Source organism: Anopheles merus, chromosome 2L (genome assembly GCF_017562075.2).
Source record: "Anopheles merus strain MAF chromosome 2L, AmerM5.1, whole genome shotgun sequence".
NCBI lineage: Eukaryota > Metazoa > Arthropoda > Insecta > Diptera > Culicidae > Anopheles > Anopheles merus.
Genome location: NC_054083.1, coordinates 4946896 through 4971915, shown reverse-complemented (window position 1 = coordinate 4971915; position 25020 = coordinate 4946896). Strand labels below are relative to the sequence as shown.

Genomic DNA, 25020 nt, shown 5'->3' with positions numbered 1-25020 from the left:
AGTTGGAGGCTGAAATCATGTAAACACTCCATACAAAATCACACAAAAAACTAGCCTGCAATTTTCAGTCTAGATTATTCTAGCCACAAAGCTAGAATTAGATTCGAGTACCTGCTCGAAAACACGGGTTTGTTTACATTTATCCCAAGGTGCATTAAAGAGATCTGGTGATGGAATCCAGAATCAAAGTACATGTAGTCCAGGTGGTCTCATAGCATGTTTTATAACCAAATTTGAATAACACTTTTTGACAGGATGGGTGAAAACTTTTGTTCAAACAAGCTTTCTGAAGGCATGACGAATACACAAAACACTCTTAAAATCTTCATTCAGAAACAGAAGCGATAAAAATCAGTATTCTAAATTCATACACCTTGGGATAAGCCCACCTGTATATTATAACCACTTAGATAGCTGCTCGAAAACTGATATACAATGCAAAAAGCTGACAGGCTGAAATTTCAGCCTACGAGCTTAAAACGGAAAGGCCCCCATTGTTAGGTATATTTAGCTGCGAAATGATGTTATGTTACGTAAATGTTTCAAGTGTGAAAGTGAATGTGAATTTGAGAACCACATTTTTTAAGATAAAGTTTGAAAAGTTTAGAACGGGAGAAAAAAACTTATGTATTTTGAATAACACAAGCAAATGTTTAAAATCATTAAAACGTAGTTAACGATAATTAAGATTGATTTCTCTGTACAATAAGTTCTTTAAATCCGAAAAACTAATCATTTTATGACACAGCCACTATTTTTGTGGCCATTTATAACTCAATATTTTGCAAAATGTAAGCATTTTACACATGTAAAATGTGTAGCATGTAAGCATTACATTCACATTACAACACATTTACATTTACAATTTTAATTTTTTTTTGGGCACGGCTTCATGACACAGTTATCCACGCTAGTCAAGAAACGAGTCATTGATAGCCAAATAATAATAGAAGTGGCTACTCATTAAGGTTCACAATGAAGTAATACCTATATAATGATTGGAAATAAGAACCAGAATAAATAAAATAAATGTGAACCTAGATGTAAAATACTCTGGGAATGAAATCAGGATTAGGCTATAGAGTATAATTGAAATAAGAATAATGAATGGAAAGAACACTAGTTAGTCACATGGGCAAGAGTTAGGCAAATTATCTTCGATACAATTTTTCTTTGGAATTGAGTTTTAGGAAATTTGTGGAATCGTATTCAAAATTTCGATCAGTATGAAAAACAGAAACTAGATGGCATGTTTAGGTTAACAGTGAAAAGTAAAGTGTGAGTAAATGTTTTCCACAACAACCCAAGTAAACTTGTCTGTATTCTTCTCCTTATTTGTCACAACAGCAGTAGTTAGTTTAATCGACTGCCTTAGCTGAAGCCTCAGCTAGTAGAATAGTCAGCCCTGCATATAAAAGTTTCGGTACATTTAGGCCTCCATAAATCTGTAAAAGATATACGTCTTGACTAATGTCACACGAAACTTACCCATAGAACTGGACCATATGAACTAGTCAAAAATTAATACTAATAGTTTTATTATGCTTCCATTTAAATCCATTCCAGTTCCGTGTTAAGCATTATGAGTGAACAGAGAACAAATGTTTAAGATGTTTCAGTGCCGGGCAGGGCCTTTCAATTAGTTTAGTATATAATATCCCTTTCTAAAGGTTCTATCTAAGAAGCTGGAATGGATTACTACCTCTATTAAGGAACTAGAAACTCCCACTAGGGTTATTCCCACACCTTTTATAGTCGGCATGAACCATTTACCAACGTTTTCAGAGGCAACATATGCATATGAGAAAAGCTACCCTGCAGCAACGACCGTACTAGAGACGAATCTTTTCCATTATGATTTTTGGTTCCATTAATTTAGGATGGATTCGGAGTGAGGATTGTCACAAAATGTGGTTTGCGACGGTAATTAAAACACTAATCTTATCTTGTAGATATTCGCTGTTTAATACGAAACGACCAGTACAAACACATATTTTTCATACACTCTGAGATATCACAGAATAAGTCCTTATCATACAGTAAATTTGGCCTGATTCTTCTTCATTTTATTAGCATACCCTTAAACGAGAACCTTACCGGTTTTTAGGTATGGTTTAAATTAAGGATTCCACACATCCCACACTGAAAAGGACAATCGTCGGCTTCGTGCAATTTGAAATGGGTACGCAACTCTCTCTCTTCCTGGAACGATTTGCTACAGATAACGCATTTGTACCGACATCGTCCCTTTTCGTGCACGTTTTCCTCGCAGCTGTGCAGCTCGTTTCGATGGGCCAGTAAAGTATCGTCGCGTTCGAAGACGCTGTTACAAATGTCGCAAGTCAGAATTTTTGAAGCTCTATCTACCTCACCCTCTCGTGCTAGTTTACGAGCACAACCTTGAGATTTGTAATGGAAGGTGAGGTGACTTAGTTTGCTGAACTGTTTCCCGCATCCCATACACTGGTGTTGAGCTTCATCCCGGTGGATTAGGGTGTGCCGCTGGAAGGAGTTTTTGTAAGCAAACGTACGACCGCACTGGGTACAGCAGTATTTTTTCTCCTTGGTGTGCGTCATTAGATGATCTTGGTAGTGGGATTTGAAGCGAAAGGTCTTTGAACAGGTTGTACAATGATATGCGTGATTTCCTGTATGCAATTTTTGGTGTGCTTTCAGGTTACATGATTGGGTGAATGATTTTCCACACTCATCACACTTGAATGGCCGCAGTCCAATGTGTACTTTTTCATGTTTTTTGAAGGCAAACTTTGATTTAAATGCTTTTTTGCAAACTGAGCACTCATAGTCACGCTGTTCCTTATGTAATTCCCGATGGACAGTCAGAGCGCTGCCCTGTACAAATGTCTTGCCGCAAATGTCACATCGAAATGGACGTTCACCCGTATGGATACGAAGATGCTGCCGAAGATTCGACCGTAGTTTGAACGTTTTTTCACATATGGTACATTTGTTACAGTTTTCTCCCGGATGCTCAATTACGTGATGCTCCCGAAGGTGTTTTTTCATCATAAACACTTGATGGCAGATTTCACATTTGTAGTTTTTTAATTTATCCTTACTTTGCTTACGTTGATAGCCTTTCGCTGCTGGAATCTTCACAGAGTTGTTGGCTGCCAGCGAGTCGGATTTGGCACTCGCTTGATCATCACTTGATTCTTCAGTGTTACTCAAGCCTATTCCTTCATCAAAGCTTGACGATGATACTTCCAAAATTATTTCATTGCTTATTGGAACGTAGCTTAGTGGATTTGTATCACTGTCTAAGGCCGCATGATCTTCGTCCTCCAGAAAACTACAGCTGCGCCTCAAGCTCTGTTAGAAAACGTGTGTTATAAACAAAGAAGTATTCATTGGATTTAGTTGTTCGTTACTGTAACATGAATATCGCCTTTTGAGGGACTTACTTACCGATTTTTCCTCCGAGGCCAGCAAAATCAGATCGTCCTTCATGATGTGTTGATTAAGCTTTTCAGCGGTTTCCCTCGCTGTTCCACAGTTCATGTTTAAATTTGATTTCATCGCATTCATACTAATGGTTTCGATTTTAGATTCATTGATTGGAACACTAACATACTCCAAGGAGGAAAATTGTACATCAGGTGTATATTCGACCGTATGTGGTATGTAAACAATGACAATTCTAAAGGAGAAAAAATGCCATATTTATAACATTATTAATCACAGAATACAAAAATAATTTCCTAATGTAAAAATATTAAAATAAACACATTCTTAAATACTTTAATATGTGTGTTTCGCACCAAAATACTAAAATGCATGTAAACTACAACAATGAACAACAAAGTTCCTGGGCGTCGAATCTATTCTAAATACCCCAACAAACAAATAAAATCTGTTCGTCCTGTCATGGGATACGCTACGCCTATCCAGTAGTCCGACAAGCCACCCTTGGAGCTCAAAATAAGTTTCAGCACGACTGTAAATACACTGTGTCCAGTCTTCGAGCCAATTTCATAAAATATATCTTTCCTGATTGCTACCAAAAAACAGTTCTCATTCTCTTCAACAGATCAACAATCAACAACGTTTATGTGTGGATTTTTGTCGATTTGTTCTAGTAATAAAATAATCTGAATTGAAGCAATCCTACTATACCTCGCTTCACCGACCAAGCAACACGTTACTCGTTCATCATACATGTGTCACATATTGCATATTTCGCCGCTTATCCCAATTTTGGATAATTAACTATCGTGAAACCGAATCTTCCGTTTCTGGTTGACTTTTTTTGTGATTGGGGGTGGTAATAGTTCGCACATTTATTTCTCTCATTCGTTCCGCATGGTTCTGGGAAGCATTTTTCATCTTTGCGCAGAAATGATTTATGATCACCAAGAGTGCCGTTTATACGTTCTTTTGCGAATGAGACATAATTTACTGCTGTCAATATGGCATTATACGTAAGACATCGGACTTTCTAGTGGCCGAAAGTTCTACTGTTAGCCGAATCTTCGAAAGAACTGAAGAAAAATGCGTTCTTTTTGCTGGACGCTAGGGATTGGTTTGCTCACTGTTGTTCGAGGCACAGTTCAATAGTTACCAGTTGCCATACCGAGGCATGAGGAGGGTTGTCGCACTACGGTATAATTTGTTTTATCCAAACATTCGCCGACAAATACCAACACGCTGTTACTGGAAGATGTAGAGGTAGGGCGAAAAGGTAACAAAAAAAGGTCAAAACAAATTGTCTTTTTAACGCACATAAGCTTCCCTTTTATTGTTCTTCGTAGCGCGCTGAGCATCTTGCAAGTGTTGATTCGTGTCTTACTTGCTACCACTGCCATTTCGCGATTAATTAATCGACCTTAGAATGAATTACAAGAATGAGGATTCCGGGGTTGGTAGGGAATAAACTAATAGGTAAAAAATGCAAAGAAAAATAAAAGAAAACGAATCGACCGCGGCAAACGTTAAAAATTTACGCATTTTCATTAAAGCATAGCTTGTGCGGCGTGAGGCTGTAAAAATGTAAATTAGATTACATCGCAGCTCAAGAACCAGATTCCACACGAAAGCAAATGCTCTTCTCGAAGCTCACGTTTTGAATGGGGTATTACATAGGAATGGCAATAGCAGTACAGGAATTGTAGGAAATCTAATTCCATTTACTCTTCAAAGAGCAGTAGTCTAATAACAGGTCTAAACCGATCTGAAGAATAGAAAAAAAGGTTAACAGTTCGTACATGGATTTGCAGTCTACTGCACAGTGGAATGTAGGCAATGCATTCAAATCGACATTAATACTTTTGTGTAAATGACCTTTTCTGATTCCTTTCGATTCATTTCGTTCCTTCTAACCAAAAGTCACGTGATCGATATCAACTTGATTACTTCTAGGCTCAATGAAGGAAATCAATAGATTTCATTCGCGTACTGGGCTATGATAGAGCAGTTGGTACAACTATGTTGCTCATGCGATAAAGCTATGGCTTCCAATTTTGGCACCCCACTTCAACGGTCTATTTTACATTTATTGTTTCACCATCCTTCCGTGCATGACAGGAATTCTCTTTCTACTCTCACTGTTTGATATGTTCTTGCTGCCATGGGGCTACCCTAAAAGGTCCCGTAGCAAGGACAACATATGCAAAATAAACAAATATTAACTTGAGATTACAATAATTTTCTTCAATTGCGAAAAATACCATCCTCGCACAAGGATTTCCTTTTTACAACTTGAAACACTTGTTAACAATGTTCTGTAAAACGTCCAGACCGTTAACAAATTCAGCTTATCTCACGCAGTAAATACGCAACTTTTCTTTCAAAATGGGGTGCAACATCAGCTTTTAGATCATTTTTCTTTTGGAAGTATTTTTGTCATCTTTTTTTGCTCTGTAAAGATGCCTCGTTTATTGCAAGAACGACCATCACTTCGCACCAACTGGTAATGCTATACTCGTTTTTTCCTAAGCAATAGCTTCCTGCTCTACAAAAAATAACGATCGAAAAGAGTGAAACAATTTATGTACGAAATTGTTCACAGATGCTTGCTGTAAGCAGGAGTTGCTATGTGTATTTTTTGCTGATTGCCTGAGCACTGCTTGTCTAATGGGGGTGCCTTTTTTCAAGCGGACAAACTTGTTTTATTCCATGTTTAAACAACGCTATCACGAGGGTCGAACATCTTCCTCATACGTGTAATCGATTTAGAGCGACTGATTTGAATGTGACTAATGGGGCTGCATCAATTGTGCATCATTGGCTTCCCAGTAGCTGTCTCCGATTGGGTTGACTTAACAAAAATCAAATTTATGGATGTTTAGGAGACATGTGCAAAACAATAACGTTTGCATAGGAACGCATTTGAATGTAAGCTGATAACGGCAGTTTGCATTCGAGAGTAATGTTGTTATCCTTGCACAACTTTCTTCCACGTTTGGTGGTATGATTGTATTTGAAATTAACATATTTTGGCTTTTCTTTTACGCTCTTTTTGTTACTGGTACACTTAACGGGCTAGTCGTTTGAAAAGGGACACCTGATTTCAATTTTTAATATCTAGCAAAGAGTCTTTTTTAAATGCTTACATAAATGAGTTCAAGGAAATAAATTAACAGGTTATGATGTTTAACTAAATAAAACGATATATTTTTCCTTTCATTGTTGAGAGAATGCATAATTCACCTACATTCACTAGGATCATAAAAATAAAGAACAAGGAATTAGTGGCCAGTTTAGGATATCTGGGGCCCTATGCTTTAACAAAAGTTAAAGGTTCTTGTAACTTCTGAGCGAGGAGAGTGAAGAAAGGAGAATTTAGAATATCTGCACCCATACTTGGTGATCCGCAAAACTTCATTCTTCTACCTGTCGGTGCAAGGCGGTTTGTGGTTTGAGCTTCGTTCGTACTCTACGCACTGCATTATATGCTGAACTGGTCATCAAAATTCCGTACTAATCGTTCGTTTCTTCGTTTGTTAGATACCAGTGACAAATAAACTGTTGATGTAATGATAGGCTTTGTCAAAAAATTTAGAATAGCTCTTCTTCCACTTTTTGTAGAATAGCACAATTTTAAAACAGTTCTCTTTCTCTACAAAAGTCGGGAAAGACTATAAAGGTTATTACGAGCAGTAAGAAGCAGACTATAAAATCAGATAAGGATAATTACGAGAGTATGTAAGAAAAAATATCCATTAGGAAAAGTAATTAATTCTAACCCAAAATTTAATCAAATGGCGATCCAATCACCAAAACCAATGTCATTCGTAATGAAGAAGTAATTCAAACGAATTACAATATTGGTCACCAACATAAACAGTGAACTCATACAATTCTCTCATTAATTCTGGTGCATGAGAAAATCCTAGTGAAGATTTAAGCAACAAATGGAAAAACGTGCCTACTTACACTCCAAGTGACTAGTGCAGTTTACGGCGTTACATGTTTAGCAATGAAGGGTGACTCCATTAGATGAAAACGCCCCACATCATCACCAAAATGCTTGTATTGCAGACGGATTCCAGAGCCCCTGTATCCTAACCTGTTACCAGTGTGTTTCGGTTATTGGCGGAAAATGACTCACACTACGCTCATAACGTAATTACGGGAGTGGTATTACACAAATTGAGCATTTATGAAAATGAGCTTCACTTTTGGTTTTCTCTACGCTCCATTTTTTCGAGGGAGACGAATGGATGGTAGATGAAACGGAATGTTTGTACGGGGAAGCTGTGCGGGAGCTGAACCATGAATCGATTGTGTTTACGACGGAATGTCAAAGATTTCGTTAATGTTCGTGGTAAACCGTTGATGGGGAAAAAGTTTAGCGTTCCTCCGACAGTGCACGTGCTCGCTTATTGTAATAGAGCAACGTAAGGGGACGATGTGGTGGTAGATTTTGACAGGATGTAATATACCAATGTTCTAATCATAGCCGTATTTCCAATTGTAGCATTGAAGTAACTAAATAAGACGTCACCTTCTAGCAATCAGCGATCTATTATTGAATAGAATAGAGAGCCAATATTACATCTCTGAAATAACCCTGTTCTGTTCCAATCTGTCACCCGCAGCATAATAGACGATCTGAATCGGGCTGAAAAATCAAATATAATTCTAAGAGAATCGTTGAACAAATACAAATCTGCAAATGTTTCATGGTTGGTTTATTTGACAAATCGTCTGTTTCTGCTCTTAAGTTGTCAAATATTGGCAACCCTTGTACATTTTTATAGTATATGCTCGAATGTTTTAACTAAATGTATCCAGAATGATAAGAACAGAAAAATGTATGTATTGCGATATTTGTAAAAAAAAAAGAATTTTCACTACCATGCCAAATATAGCAAGAATAGCGAAGTAAAACACAAATGGTAAGAAAATCACCAATTCTTCTTCACATTAAAAACCCGGAACACCGGGCTGAACTGCATCTAAAAACTTTCATTCGACACATTATGTATTGTACTCGGTTTTAAATTCCTGGCTGCTGTAGTTTTTTGCCAATTGCAGCTCCGCTTCTGCATGATGAGGCATTTCGTAGGTTGCTGTCTGAATCGGGCTCTTTTTATATGTTCTCCATCAACAATCTGCGCAAAACCTGTTGTCCCTTGTCAGGACAGGCTGCATACATACAGTTCGTAGCAGTCTCGAAAATTGGTCTTTTTATTTATTTATGTTTTTGTTGTTGTTGTTGTTGTTGTCGGGAGCGTTGATTGCAAGTACTGAGGAAATCTGAAAAAATCGCTTCAAATTTCATTTGATATTTCGCGTTGTTTAAAAACTCATTTGGACAAGTTAGATAAGAAAATTTATTTCCGCATTGGATATATTCGTGTAAAAATTGTTAGAGAACTTATTAAATAAAGGTATCGAATAGTTATGGAGCAGTGCGCATAGTCATACAAAATTTTCAAACAATCATTGTACCCTAAACTGATGTAAGATAATAAGCGTAATGTACGATACGTGGTTCCATTACATGCACAGGCTTATAAAAGCGACCACCACGATCCAGCAAGAACAGCAAGGACGATCACCAAAGTACAAAAATGTAATGGAAAACCAGAAACACTTTTCAATAGTGAGATCGAAACTTATCATCATATTTGTTTGTTCTGAGTGACTTACGAATTCATTTTGAATATTTTTGTATCTCTTTTATTCCAATTCCTTTGGATTGCTAAGAATGGATTGTGTTAATTCACTGCACTTTCCACTGCTATGATATTGATAGTTGTCAGGATTCCAACACGATCTTAATCCTATCTACCATAAACATTCATTTAACTTGTTCGCCGATGATAAACCATTTGTTGTAGTTTTATTTTTAGTAATAATTAGGATTGTGAAATTATATTTTCAACACTTTTTGAGGGATTTATATTTTCTACACAAGACAGTATATGCAATATCAAATCAAATACACGCACTTGTAATGGTTTAAAACGACTATTGCTCGAATCCGACAAAACTGTAGGTACGGATCGCAAGACGAGCACGTCTGCTGGCAACAGCGACTAGTGACAGACTGGTCTTCATTGTTTATGCAGCACATGCCGCCACCGTACAATACCCGATACTGCTTTGCCATTGCATCCCGTTGCAAGCTGCGTGAGGAAGGAAGCATAAGGACGTGCAAGCACGTTTTGGAACAGAGACAACGGCGATCAACTATCAGAACTTCTCTTGCCGGTGGAATAAGCGAGAAAAGAAATATTGGGAGGAACGTCTAGAGGGAGGCGATAGGGCGCATGTGCGGTGTTTTTTGCTTTCGGCTGCATCCACTACAAATACGGCACCGACAGCGGAACAGGTAGAATGTTAAATACATATTTTTTATCCGAACAGAAATTCCTTCACTGCATAAGAAATCATTTTAAAATGTGTGCAGACGGTACATGGGTGTTAACAGACAGAACGCTTTGATAGTTGAATGGTTTACATTTTTAAGACAGAGCTATCGCTCTGTGAAACTATATTTGAGTATTACAAAAATGATTAAATTATTATAATATATTTTATCATTCAAAACTATGTATAATCCCATGTCAAAACGCGGCACTTTATAAAATATTTAGAGTATTGAGGTCAAAATACATTCGGTTGAAAGAGGGGTTCTTTGAATCAAACGCAAGTGTACGCACTAGAATTTCAGTAGCTGTGTTCATGCTTGCGAAATGGTATTAACCAATCAGAGCGAAGCTGCTGAAGGGAAGTGTGATTTCGTTACAGCCAATCAGGGCGGATTGTTGCGAAGAAACGAAATAGAAAAATGTTTAAACCTTATTGATAATTTTATATCAATAGTGAAGAGAAAGTTTTTTTTTTTTGTCTATCGCTTTACGTTATACTAATGTTTTTCTAAAATTCAAATTGTTGTTCTTTTACAATTGTTAACACCAATTAAAGAAGGATTGTTCTTGGTGGTATTAATGCATATTGAACATACCCTGCTTTATTTCATAATATTTTTACGAATTTTAAAAGTTTTTTTATTCATAAAAAAATGTCATACAGATTGTTCTTGAGATTGTTGAAAAGGAACAAGATATTTCAAACTTTTAAAATTGTTTAAACTTATCCGATTTACTGCGCATCCAAATTTTTTTAATTATTTTCATTATTTTTGGACAATTTTGTTCCGATACTGACATCTATTACTAGATACCAAGCGATCGTTAAAATAATGTAATTGTTTAACAGTGCAGATATGGTACGCCATTTGACTCGTGTATATGTCAAATTCGTTTATAATACAATAATAAGGGTACAATCGTACACTAGCACGACTCAACAAGCTTCGTTGATTCATGCCTTGTATGCAGCGGCGAATTTAGGGTGTTGGGGGCCCTAAGCGTAAAAAGGAGTGGAGGCCCCCCGGTTGGTTGCCTAGAGCGGAGGGAGGGGAGGGTGTGCATATTGTTATATAAGTTTTGAATCAAACACACTGGTTTGCTGGCGGGGTGGGGGGGGGGGTGGGTGCTCAGAATCCCTGTACTGGGCCCCTATAGTTTATGAGTCCCTTCATCCATGGGGCCCCTAACTAGCGCAGAAGCTCTTGCTGAGACTACTGTACACATTGTTCTATATGCTGGAATTTCCATACACGGGGCCCCTACATTGACGGGCCCCCCCGCGGCCGCTCAGTCCGCGCACCGTTAAATCCGCCACTGCTTGTATGGGCAGTTTCCAGTAGCAATGACCTAATTTCTGCATACTACAGTTTTTCGTCATTACAATTGCTCTTACTATACAGTGCAGTCGTATACTAAAATCGTCAAGACAGCGAATAAAAAATAATAATCATCGCTCACAACATTGTACTAATGCATAGTAGTCAACAGCATTAACAACAATTGTTAGGAATTAAAATGAAGGCGAAATAAGTTTCTTACTGAAAATGAATTAAAAAAAAAGTTAAAAAGTATTTTTTTTAAAAGTTTTTTTAAAAAGAAAACACAAATTCTCAAGTTGGTTGAGTTAAAATATTAGGTGTTCCAACACCTAAATAACGTCAAATATATGATTGAGCCGTTATGATTCTTTTGTTTTTTTTCTTTTGGCTCAACAACCGTTGCCGGTCAAGGCCTGCCTGCCTGCACCACTTGTGGGTTTTTGGCTTTCAGTGACTTATTGATCCCCCCATAGTAGGATAGTCAGTCCTACGTATGGCGGCACGGTCCATTTGGGGCTTGAACCCATGACGGGCATGTTGTTAAGTCGTACGAGTTGACGACTGTACTACGAGACCGGCTTATGATGGCGTTATGATTTTACAGGAAAAAAATATCCTTTGCATTCAATAATAAAACTCGCGCTTTCCACATCAGTCAGTCCTCCGTCCAAAGTCAGTCCTTACTATGTGGGGACGGTCGGTCCGTATGACCAGTGTTGTACCATACCTTTTTACACGTTTGTTTTTTTTGGCCGAGCTTTTACATTTTTCAATTTCACCCGTGTAAATATTGGATATTTTCGTTTGTATGGAATTTTCAAATATTTTTTTCATTTAAATAAAGAATCTTTTTCAAAATTTTACATAAAACGTAAGTTTTTTATATTCTTACACGGAGTTTAGGGTAATACATGCATATACATACATACACATCTCTTTACCTACCTTCTTAATACATTTTATTCTATTTCTAACGATACTATGATTCAATCCCTTTATCTTCCCATTGAAGATGTCGTGCAATCAGATCTTTGTTTATAACGATTTGTTCAACGTTTTCAAAAGAATGATCGGATTACTTATAAAGTTTTCAACAACTTCAATCATTAAGAGCTCTTATTTTTTCCTCAAATTAATAACTCTTAGATTTTTATGGAATTTTAGAAAGCATGTCGTATCAAAAAGCGATTTATCAAAGCCTTTCACCCGGTTCATTTGGCTTCTTCTAAATTAGATCTATCAGAGTAAGGTACATAACTAGGATTTGGTAAAAAATTAACTTAAACGAGTTCATACATAACACGATCGTTAATAAGGAAATTGAAACAGTGGAAAGATCTTTAAGCAAGCTTGAGTGAATCCATAACAACAAACATTACAGTTTACCCACTGATCGAGTTAGAAAATTATCATACTTGTGGTAAAATCATGGTTTAAGCAACGACATATTTACATTATTATAAACGATATTCTTATTCTTCTTCATATATAGTCGATCCTACGTTGGCACGGTCGATTCGAGGCTTGAACCCATGACGTTCATGTTGGTAAGTCGTACGGTTATTGACAATGGTTTAACAAAATTATCAGTTTCTGAAGATATGCGGACCATTCCAGGCTTGAACCCATGACTGGCATTTTATTGAGTCTTACGAGTTGAGGACGTTACCACGGTAGTTATGTCATAGATACCAATTACATCCAATAGCCAAAAATTGACATCAGCTTTTTTGTTTAATAATTTTGTAGTATTTAGTTTTTTCAGACTCCCTTGACTACCACCGCTAAAGGAATACGATACGGTAACTATAGGAACCATATCTCCAATATAGGTACAACGAACCATTAAGGAAAATATATGTTTGCTATATATATGGTTATGTTCTGGAATTCGTTATATTCCAACCGCTGTATGTTAAAATATTCATATATTTTAACTTATTGACACGTTGAACACATTAAAATATATTTGTGCAACAACAAATCAAACCATTATTGAAACATTTGCTCTATATGGTTTATATTTCAAACGAAAGTCAAACAACTAATCTACCAATATATATACACGTGAACTTATTTATTTAAAAACTAATCTTCTTCTTCTTTTTGGCACAACCCACTCGTGAAGTGGGCTTGGCTTTCAGTGACTTATTGTTACCATAGCAGGATAGTCCTGCGACCTGCTCCGAAGTTTTCTGGAATTGATTCCGGAATCAGAGAAGGAAGTTACAGTGGAGCGTCCGATATCTGGGCTAATCGGGACTCGACCTTGCCCGGATTCTCGAAAAACACGGATAATGAGTCAAAGAAAATATTTTATCACAAATTACATTTTAATTTTTTACCATGTTTTGGTAAGCCAGTTTTGATGAACTTCATGTTCTTCCAATGAGATTTTATGTAATGTGCCATGAATTGAAGCGTTTTTTGTCATAACAATGTACTATGATAGCCGTTTTTTTTTTTTCTTCAAATATCTTCCCCAGCAAGCAATGTTACCTTTATATTGAACTTTCATTTCTCAATAGCATGGATAAACGGACAGCCGGTTAAAAGGTAACCAGATAAACGGCGCTCCACTGTATCAGTTTCACGGATCACCAAAGCCGGGTGCAGCGACCGTCTACACTAGTGGTCTGCAAAATGTACGATAGTGTAAATGCGAGCATAAGGCTTAATTATTTTTATCATGATATTTAAAAATCCAGCGAATTTATTCAATAATTAGCCAATATAAATCGAAAAACTCGTTTCTTTTCATCCATTCGTTTGAGAGAAAAGACTATTTTAAAGGGAAAAATTCGATGATTTTTTATTATTCAGGAGTAACGGCTTTGTCGTATTGCTTAGTGTTGATTTCCAATTTCCGTAGTGTTGAATTATTTTTGCCAATGGAATAATTTTAACTATACCAAAACAAGTACTTAAATTCGGCAACAGCGCTTTTTGGAAATGGGGTTTCCGCTTCTTAAACCGCGGATCATATATGTTCTTTTTGTTTCACAAACATATTTGATCTTTTAATAGTTTTGTTTTATTAACTGTGAAATATTATAAAATATGATACATAAATATAAACTTTAGCTCATCAGAAATTTAAAGTTGTCACATTTTTTGCTGCATATCAAATTTAGAAAGTTCGTGAATCAACGTGTTGTTAAAATTTCTTGAAGAAATATATATCTTCAAAATGCCTGCATGCCCTTTTCTTAAATTATAAGAATTTTAATTAGAATGGGGTTTTCTCGATTTTGCTCTTTCGCTTGCAATTTATGTGTGAATGGGATTGAGATGAGATGATCGATTTGATTCTTACCACGAATATCATTCATATTAAGAATGGGCTTTTCGATTATTTCAAGTGACCGTGAATAACCCAAATTTTCATCACAATGAACATGATTTCGGTTCTTTCGTTCTTTAACAAATAGCAATATCTGTAACCAGTGGCAGATTGTCAGGGCCCTAGGCGGTAAGAAAAGTTGAGGTACCCTGTGTTAAGGATCCATAGAGCCCGCCCAGTCCACTCATCGACACTATAGGCTCTGCCTATTGAATTTGTGAACCGATACACTGTATGAAAATCGGTAGAACTACAGATCGGGTGGCCCAGTCGCCCGAACAACAAGCCAATATTGACAATCTATCATTTGACGCTAGAACGTATTGAGCAGTTGAAAATCGACCGTTTGTTGTTTTGAGATATAAATTTGCTAATGTGTGATGTTTATTTTATTAAATTTTCAAATAGTGTACTTCCCTAAGAAGCGTGTGTTTCACAATTGTGAGGTGTATTGATAGAAATGTTATTGCACGAATTCTTGATCTACATGCGCATGAAGGCGATAATTTTGATATTAAAAATTTTTCAATGGATTACTGTTGCCACTTGGAGGTGTTCCATAGGTGCTCATAATCCTTATATATCTGCGCTTTTCTTGACCATACAATTATTTCATGAATTATTTCACTTTTCACACAATTTGTCGCATAACAAATGAGTCATTAGAATGGATTGAACTCGTTATGAGGCGTTCCGCTGTATATCTACCTTTGCTAAACTTTTCTCGATTGATTGAACATGTAAAAAAACATGTAAAAATAAAATATTTTGTGAAGTGGTACAGAACTTTGTGCCAAAATGTTTCGGTCTGCCGCCTCCAGATGCGCTATTGAAAATAGAAATTAAACTAGCGAGTACAATCAATGTAGCCAATGTCCAATGCCTTAAAAGTTTATTACACGTTTTAACACTTTTTTATGTCACTTACTTTTGGCTATGGAAATGTAAAGGTCGTCACATCGCCGTGTTTTCGAGCATTATTCTCACCATCTCTCTAATGCACGCACTAGATTGCGCTCTCCCCTTTTTCTATTCGTTGCTAGAATTTTTGTTGTCGATTTCTGTTTATGTTTGATGTATTTGAAATGATCCAAGTTTCTATTTTATTTTTTTATTCTCATATCACATTACCGCGTAAAAGGAAATAAAAGATGACAGTGACAGATGACAGAGATGTACAGTGAAAATAAAATCGTGAAGGTGAAAAAATAAATCGATATATGCGGCCGGACTCCCAATTTAGAGCATAGAGTCCGATTTTGAATACCTACTATTGTATACTTATTTTTCTGTAAATCAAGTGTAAAATATGAACAAATATTTCAATACATTTTCCGCTTAAAAGATTTGCTACAGTGACACCTTCTGGATGTCCAATATAGTAGAGTAGATTCGCGACTCCATGGCGTAAACACGCGAGGATATCAAAATATTTGATTGTTTTAAAGAAAAGCATTTTTGTAATGAAAAAGTGTAAAACAAAATTTATCTCTAAGTTTCAAACAAAATAGTGCAAAGAATCTCAAAAATAAATTTTCAAAGAAATTAAAGTTGGCAGCTTTTTGGAACGTTGATGGAAAATAAAAGATTATGGGATTATGTTTTCATTTTTTTTTTGTAGTATGAATTAACAAATGCAATGCTCCTTAGTTAACGTAGTGCTCATGAAGATGCTATCACCAGGCATCTGTATCAAGCGCATATGATGTACAGCTGGAAAATAAAATTCATACGCATTTACTATTTTTTAAACAAGTTCATTTTTCCTTGAATGTTATAGTAACAACAATGCTATCTTTAGGAAAGGTTTTGTTTTGAATTTTTTGAAAGTTATCAGGCAACAATGTCATAGAAGTGGTGTTCTTAGAATTTATGCATGACTTTCTTAATATATAGGAAAGGGTGACAATCGGAATGAACAAAATTAATCTTGAACCAGGTTTCTAATTCACAAGTTATGCTTATATCAAATATCTCATTATATTTTTTAACTCCTAATATTTAGTATTGGGCCGGTCTCATGGTACAGTCGTCAACTCGTACGTCTTAAAAACATGCCCGTCGTCACTGACTATCCTACTATGGTCACCAATAAGACACTAAAAGCTAAGCCCATTAGTGGTATAGGGAGGCCTTGACCGACGACGGTTGTTGTGCCAAATAAGAAGAAAAAGAATATTTGGTATAACCACCCTTTGCCTACAGCACCACTCCTAATCAACGAGGCATACTTTCAACGGGATTACGTAGATATTCTGGATCGATTTTCTCCCACGCTGTTTTCAAAGCATCAAAATAGTCGTCAGTGTTGGAGACCGTGTTTTGTGTACTGTATCGTCCAAATCACACCACAAATTCTTTATAGCATTCAAGTCGGGAGATTGAGGTGGCTATTCAAGCACCTTAATTCGATTAAATTTGAAGAACAAAGTTGTTTTTTTTTTTTTTGGTCGTAAGTTTGGGGTCGTTGTCTTTTTGAGAAATGTCATTTGTTTCTAGGCCAGTTTTCATTAGTACAAGCTTAAATTTTCTTTTCAACAAGTTAATATACACATCTGCGGTAATTATTGCCTTGATATGCACCAAACTTCCAACTCCATACCACGCAAACGATCCCCAAATCATGATGTTCTCCTCTCCATGCTTTACGGTCTTCTAAATGTATGGTTCCTTTAGTTAGTCACCGGATCTACGTCATACCCTTGATCGACGGTTTTGTGCAAGCAGCTTATACTTGCTCTCATCGCTCCACAAAACGCTTTTCCAAAAGTCTATGGACACCCCGGCGTACTTTTGGCTCTTCCGTTTGTTTTGCTTGCTCATGAAAGGCGATCGACATCCAGGTTCATCGTTTTCTTAATTTCCCTGGAAGAAAACCTAAGGGCTCGCTTTGCCAACTGAAATTATTCTCGCATCTTCACGATGGGTCGCTACGCGATGACATCCTTGTCCAGATAAGTTGATCAAAATTCCAAAGGGTTCGTGTTTTTTTTTCAGATGTGCTGCACAGGTCCAATAGAAATCGAGTACTTTTCAACAATTTTTCAGATAGTAATTCATATTTGCGATCGATTTTAAGCAGATTTCTCACATCGAACGAGATTAGTTTTCCTGACATTTTACTCTTATCATATGATACAATATTTTGATGCTGTAAGAGAGTTAGTTAACTAAAAAAAATTGGAAGATAAAATATTATTTTAACTGCATGATTTGATCTGCATGATGCTTAAAAGCCAAGCTTCGTTTGATATAACAAATTCTTGTATGTATATAATACTGTTTTTGATATTTCGTTTCAGTTCTCTGAAATACTTTAAACTTGAGATAAAATGCTATAATGCATGCGAATAAATCATGGTATTTACCTGAAAAATACATAAATTAGCCCCTAAAATGATTTTTACTTTGCTTTTATGATATATTTTTTCCAGTACTGTAATTGAAGTTATCCAATCCACTGTGGATTCCTTTATAACCTTATACTAAATAGTAAATTAGATCACTTGCATTACATCATAACTTTTTTATAGCTACGCACAAAGCAAAAAAAAGGTTTATTAAACATGAATGAATCGCTAGTAGCTTTGACTTGAATTCATAAATTACTACCGAATAATTCTAAACATTGGCCGGTCTCGTGGTGCAGTCGTCAACTTAACGACTTAACATTATGCCGGTCATGGGTTCAAGCCTCAAATGAACCGTACCCCCAATCTTAGGACTGTTTATACTGTAAGTTTCGAAGGGGGGGGGGTATGTTTGACGGAACGGTACGATCAACCGACACGGGGTGCAGATAGGGTACGCGGATGGGCTTCTGCACCATAGTCAGTCATTCAGTGTTACTTCGGCTCAATGGCAACGGTCGGTGAAGCAGGAACAAAAACTGGCCCAGGAGCGAGGAATGCTGGTAAAGACGGAAGAGCTGGAAGAACAATCACTACAAACGTTTCACCGGTAAATGGTCCGTCCGGCAGTCCGATCGGTCCATCTGGAAGAACAATTTGCCCTGCTGGAAGCAGAAGCGGATTTTCCTATAAGCGGACTGAGAGGCCACGGGGAGCCCCGGCCTATAGGGAGCGCTGAGCTAAACCTCGACATGTTAGCTCATTTTTATAAGCGATAAATTTGGTCTAGACTAACTTTATAAACTTTCGCAATCTTCCATATTAGCAATAAAATCTCTCATGACAATAAAAGTCTACAAATAAGCAAGTACAGGATAATCATTGTCAGACACTTGGATTTCAGACAATGTTATGTATCTGTGAAACAGAAAATCACAAAAACGTTTGTAGTGGATTTCACTACTCATGTACATGATTGAGCAAACAAATGAATTGCAAACTTTGCTCTAAGAATACAGAAGTAAAAATTTGTAAAATTCTGTTTATTTTTTCCTAGGCTTTCCAAATATGCCTTTTAGATATACCTCCTTGGGGCAATAGAAAGTTAAAAAGACTTTTATCTGCAAAAAATAGAGCTTTACATCGTCTCGTGAAGTCTAATCTCCATACCGACAGAATATTGTTTAACACTGTTAGTACCAACTATAAAAGATCCAATAGGCACATAAGATTTACTGTATATCAACAAATTTCAACGGAGACGTTCCATCGATCCGACCAAAATATTTTAATTTGTTAAGCGTAAGAGTAAAAATGCAAAACACAGGTTTGCTCCCAAACGATCATTGTAAACCAATCTCGTTCAATTCATGTCTGAATGTCTTACGGTAATGGATGCCAAATAACAGATCAATGCGATTTATACTGATTTCATATCAGCTTTTGACATACTCCTTGCGAAACTGAGCCAATTCGTCAATTGAACCAACTGCCGGCTTGGCTTTCATAATAATCTAGTCATACAGTTCAAATCATATTTAAACCAAAAATCATACTGTGATCAAATCAATTAGTACTTGTCCAACGTGTTCGTTAGTTCGGCCGGCGTACCGAAGGCGACCATTAGAAATCATTCGTACAGCTCGATACTCCAGCACATCCTAGACAAATTTAGCAATTGGTGCTCTGCGAACTCGCTATCCTTGTGTGTCAATAAGTGTTGCGTGATTAGTTTCACTCGTTAAAAGGATCCTATTCTGCGATACTATTTTCATATTCATATTCATATTCATATTCAATGTATTTCAATGTATGCCAGTCAGGCTTTACATAATATATTCTTTGGTACTAATATAACTTAAAAATTTAAAAAATTTAAAGAGCAACATAATGACAAAACATTGGTAGTAGGGTACCAATGATAGTTAGGATTTTAAGAGATTGTGAAAGGATGTTAGGTAAAGGTAACAATCAAATTGATAAGAAGAGACATCTTTAACTCATTACACGTAATAGTGGGTCTCTACGACCAACATCAACAGCAGCGACCAACAGTACGACGAGTAGGAATATTTAAAAAGCGACGCATACGAAGACGACGGGAGGAGAACATAAAGAGAGATAGAGGGGAGCAGAAGTTAACCCTCGGTGATGCCGAGCATAAGTGAGGCAACGAAAGATGCCTGAGCTATGGAACGACGGGCTTCCAGAGTCTCAAGGCCCAGAAGCCTACACATAATCTTGACTCTTGTATAATCTCACGTAACATAGAAACTAAGGACTTCGGTAGTATTCTTGACTCGTCGCTCTTCTTCCATCAACAGTATTCTTACGTATCGGCAGCTTGATCGATACCACAAAAATTGAGCGTATTGAGAATTTTTTTTTTTAAATTAATTTAAGTTAATTTTTGTAATAAAATTGATTTGTAGCAAAAGCTAGGCCAAATTGATGCACCCGAGCTTCTTCTTAAAATTAATTATTACGCTCCTGACCACGCACTACGCCTCCGGAATTTTCTGCTGTACTCAGATTGGTAGCTAGTAAAAATATGTTAAGCTTTATTGTTAAGTATTGCAAAGGCCCCCATGCGCACCATGCAATTATATTCAGTAAATAAATATACTAGACCAATGGTCAGGTTGTTACAGTGATCAAATTGGTTAAGATCTGGGCAACTGAATCAGTACTGAAATTTTAAATGTCTGGAGTTTTTATGACGACAGTTTATCATTTCATTGTTTGATTCATTTCAATATAAAATACTCTTAGCTTAATAAAACGACCAAATGCGTATTTATATTGAAAAACTTCTATGGAGAATAAATGTTGTCTTACACCAAACACTGGCCTGTACTTGAATATAGTTTGATTTTTTGCACTACCGGAAAAAAACGATGATGGACAACCTAAAAATATCCAAACTATGTAAGACTATAGATACCACTAAAATAATATTAAAAAAAACTTCCATTTATAACGACAGTTGAAAATTTATCCCAAACAAATTCAGGATTATGTATTTGGTATTCGTAAAAAAATATTAATAAAAAAGCGATTTAATTTTTGGGATTTTTTTAAGAAACTAGGGGCCCAACTGCGATCCTCCACTTAGGTCATCCGCCTCTATCTAGAAGTCTGAACGATCCGGCAAAGGTTGGTCCAAACGGGCTAGCAGCCGGTGATGCATGAATAGGGACCCCTCCGAGCGTCGCTCTGATAAGCAACGGCTGCCGGCACTACCAGACCTCTCAGCCCCGACCCAAATTCTTAACTTTACTCGATCGCACGCTCCTGATGCTGGGTTTCTTCCCGCTGGGCGATCCATTTTCGATTATTTTTCACACATCCACTATTTTACATCACTCTGAAAGGTTTTCGTTACAGTAGCATGATATTAACAAGATTGCGAATGGCAGATAGAAAACCGAGATACGACCAATATAAGAGTAAAGCCTATATCTCGGTTATTTTAACAGATGAGCTCTGTGACGTTTTTGCTCGGTATGTAGTGTTACCGATAGGGGCGGAACAAGCATCACGCAAACTAGGTCCCGAAAATCCCGAGATCTCGAGGAATTTTGTTCTAGATTTTTCTCTAGTTTAGAATTCCTCTTACAACTTCTCGCACGACACTTCAAAAAGGCCTAGTTTCGTGTGACCACTTACCGGCAATAGTAAATTTTCAATTGACTTATCAGGAAAACATATAAGTGCCGAGTGATTTTGGGAGTTTTGGCTTTTATTATCTTAAACATTTCTCTTACGACCATTAAAGCTAACATTAACTTCAAGACTTGCGATTGATTTCTTCTTTTTTTCGCAAAACCCCCGCACAATTTGACACATTTGCTTTAATTTATCGTTTTGCCTTGTTGATCTCTCTTTTTTCTTCTCTCTCTCTCTCTCTCTCTCTCTCTCTCTCTCTCTCTATATATATATATATATATCTCTCTCTCTCTCTCTCTCATTTTTTTAAAGGAGCTAATACTGAAGATAGAATACTGAGGTTCAAATGCAGATTTATCACGAAGCAAACTAAGCGACCGTGTGGGCAACGCGATTTGGAGGGCCCCAAAATTGGAAGCCACCCCCCCCCCCCCCCCCCCCGGGTAAAATTGCTACTCAATCCTACTCTGGTTGAAAATATTTGATTCAACCCGCTGTTCGACGCTTCAACCAGGCTTACATTCCTCTGACCGCCTAGGGCAGAGATGTCAAACATACGACCCGCGAAGCCTATCAATCCGACCCGCGCATAACTTTGGCCCTTCTTTGAATGAAACTGAAGTAGATTGTAGATTGCGAGACTGGAAAAATGGGTTCCATTTCAACATTCAGTCTCATTAGTTCGATTACCGAAGTGAAGTAAGTTACACAAAGTGGCTGTTTCTGGGAAGGTATCCGCGAACATGTGCTTTATTTCTTGTTTGCTTTTTTTAACAGTCGGGTTAGTTTATTTTAGTAAATTTACAATATTTACATATGCCCCAACCCTCTTCCTGCCCCTTCCCCTGTGCCCCGCGATGGGTCTAGGGGGAGGGGATGTTATAGCTCTCAGGAGCGCATCCTTTATCCTCCGTGGTCTCGCTGGTAATAGGCACTCTCTGCCCTTGTATGGGGCAATTTCGCACCAATGTTGGCATTCCTCCGCGTGCTTCCGTGAGAGTTTTTGGTTGATTAGCGAGAGGCCACCTCCGCCTCTACCGCCGCCGCCTCCTCTGCCGCGGTCAAACCGTTATATAGGAAGAGCTGGCCAACTCAGGATAGACAGAGTCCCCACTGTCCATATCACCTCCTTCAACTCCTCGTCGCTCATCCTGTTGATGCTGGCGATGTCGCTGCCGCAGTCTTGCCATCCGAGCAAGGAAATTCGCCCGGTGCTCCGACGTTCGTGGTGATGATGAAGGCGTAGATGGCCGTTCGCCACGCTACTCCTCCCTTTGACGACCCGTTTGAGTCATTCTCGCTGCATTTCGAAGGTCATTCCGGGTACGCCGGACTGCGTCGGGGTCAAGCCGGTTGGCGGATTCCTCCAGCATGGCCTGTGCGGCGAGAATGGCGCGTTCCTCGTCCCAGCAGCGTTGGAGTTCCGAGGTGATGCGCTTGGCGGCCTCGCACACGTTGCTCCAGTTGGTGGGTGATTGGAGCATGTGCGCCTCCAACTTTTCTGGCAAAACTCCATCCAGTAGCTCACTCCTTACCTCAGCAAAGCGAGGGCATTCGAACATTACATGTTCTACTTCCTCGACAACACCAGGGCAACGAGGGTAGTTTGGAGACGAGGTGAATCTCATTTTGTTCAGGTATTCGCGGAAAAATCCGTGTCCTGACAACACCTGAGACAAATGAAATGTCACCTCTCCGTGATTCCGCAACTGCCAGACTCCCACGTCCGGAATTACGCGGTGTGCCCGCCTGACATATCTGCTGGCGGCGTCTACATCCAGCAATTTTTTTCTTAAAATGCCGATATTTAGTGATAAAATGATGAGTTATCGTTGTTAGCTAAATGCAGCATTTGTTTTTTGTGTTTTGATATGTTGAGGCAATATATGAGGTTGTAGTGACCGTTACGGCTTTAGACCAGTTCTAACCGTTCGATTCGCGTTAGGCCAGTTCTAGCGATTATAGCAGGTACGCCACCTGTCGCTGTACACCTCAATCTTCCACTGAATCGAGTTAGGCCATGGTTGCCAACTGCGTTGGCAACCAGAGATAAAATTAAGTAACTAAGGAATGCGGTCCTTAGCTCGATCTCTTTGCTCGCTGACCGTTGTAGTGATAAGACGTAATAAATTGCTAATTGATAACGTGACACAAAAAAAGCGTTATAAGGTTTAAAGATCGTCCAGGTCCAGGATAGCATATATCTAGAGCATTGCATAAGAACGAGAATGAGTTAGGGCAACAGCCACCAAACTTAAGTATGAGCAAACTATTTTGCATGATTTATTTTTTTTTTTTTCTTTGTTAGATACGATTCTGGACGAAAGAAAAAGTCCTTAATGATTTTCGCTGATCAAAAGCACCATGTAGTGAAATGGGTGATGGAGAAAACAAAAAATGGACAAACAAATTAAAATATCTTAATGATATATTTAAGCATAAAAAAGTAGTGTTTTATTCACCAAACTCTCCCACTCGACACCGGTCAACTGCAGCCCAGGTGAATATTTTCAACTATAATCCAACTTGCGACAAAACGAGTTTAACATCACTGACCTAGGGCCTTCTCTCGTGTTACCCCGCCACTACTGAGGCTAGTTTTGTGTGTGGTTTTATAAAAAGTGTTGATATTATTTCAGCCGCCAAGTCTTTAACTCAATATAAAACAGCTGTCTATGATTGTAAAAGCCCTCTGTATTAGTTTTCGCGTAACAAACTGGCGACGATCTATGAACACACTTTTTGTAAATTACGTGTAATATTTGCAGCGTTTAGATATTCCATTCAAAGTTATTAGAATGAAAAAAAAAACACACACACGAGTATTTCCACGCTCCACAACATATACCATGCCTTCACCAAGATGCAGAATGAATCATTGTTATCTAGATTTTACAAGACAGCCTAATAATCTTGTCATACGATTATTGCGCTAAGTTCTGCTAACGCTGAATCTTATTCCGTAGGAAGATAGAAAGCAAAACAGCTTTGGTGTTTACCAGGTAGCTTTCTATCCGAATGGAAATGAATACATCGTATAATTTAATCATAAAAGTGCAGTGCCGCTGAAGACATGCAAAGTTTTATCAGAATGTCTCCGATCAACCAGTTCTACGTTGAATTTACTCATCCCTATGTCTTCACGTTCATTTACAATTTATCTTTTGGTCGTAAATTTCACAGTCCAACCAACCGCTTAGCGGATGAGCCCTACTTCGAATCCGTATTCCAGTGAATTCATAAAAATGTCACAAATATGAAGAAGAGGTAAACCGTCAGGTAGAGCATAAACCGCTCATAACTCACTGTCTTGTTGTGTCTTTGAGTTTTCTGATTCCTCTTTGTACAATTCTTCTACGGTCCAGAGCATGATTCACTGAAAGTGGTTGTTGTTGGACTTGTAGATAAAACAGTAAAGCACCTGATAGAGATATGACTTTACATATCGTTCACTTTTCTTATTTAAAAACAAAAAAAAAAACAGAACAGGAGTA

General features: G+C 37.6%; 1 protein-coding gene across 2 annotated transcripts; it reads right to left on the bottom strand.

Moving 5' to 3' along the window:
- Positions 1-1480: 1480 nt before the first annotated feature.
- Positions 1481-9548, bottom strand: LOC121593678 (zinc finger protein 813-like). 2 transcript variants are annotated; one of them, XM_041916252.1, is made up of 3 exons: positions 9118-9548; positions 3430-3661; positions 1481-3333 (listed from the first exon to the last, which is right to left on the bottom strand). In XM_041916252.1, exons 1-3 carry the CDS (start codon positions 9123-9125, stop codon positions 2104-2106), a joined length of 1470 nt encoding a protein of 489 aa, XP_041772186.1. In that variant the 5' UTR covers positions 9126-9548; the 3' UTR covers positions 1481-2103. The 2 variants fall into 2 exon arrangements, with proteins under 2 accessions (XP_041772186.1, XP_041772184.1); XM_041916250.1 differs by having other exon boundaries at positions 1482-3333; positions 9420-9547.
- Positions 9549-25020: the final 15472 nt, after the last annotated feature.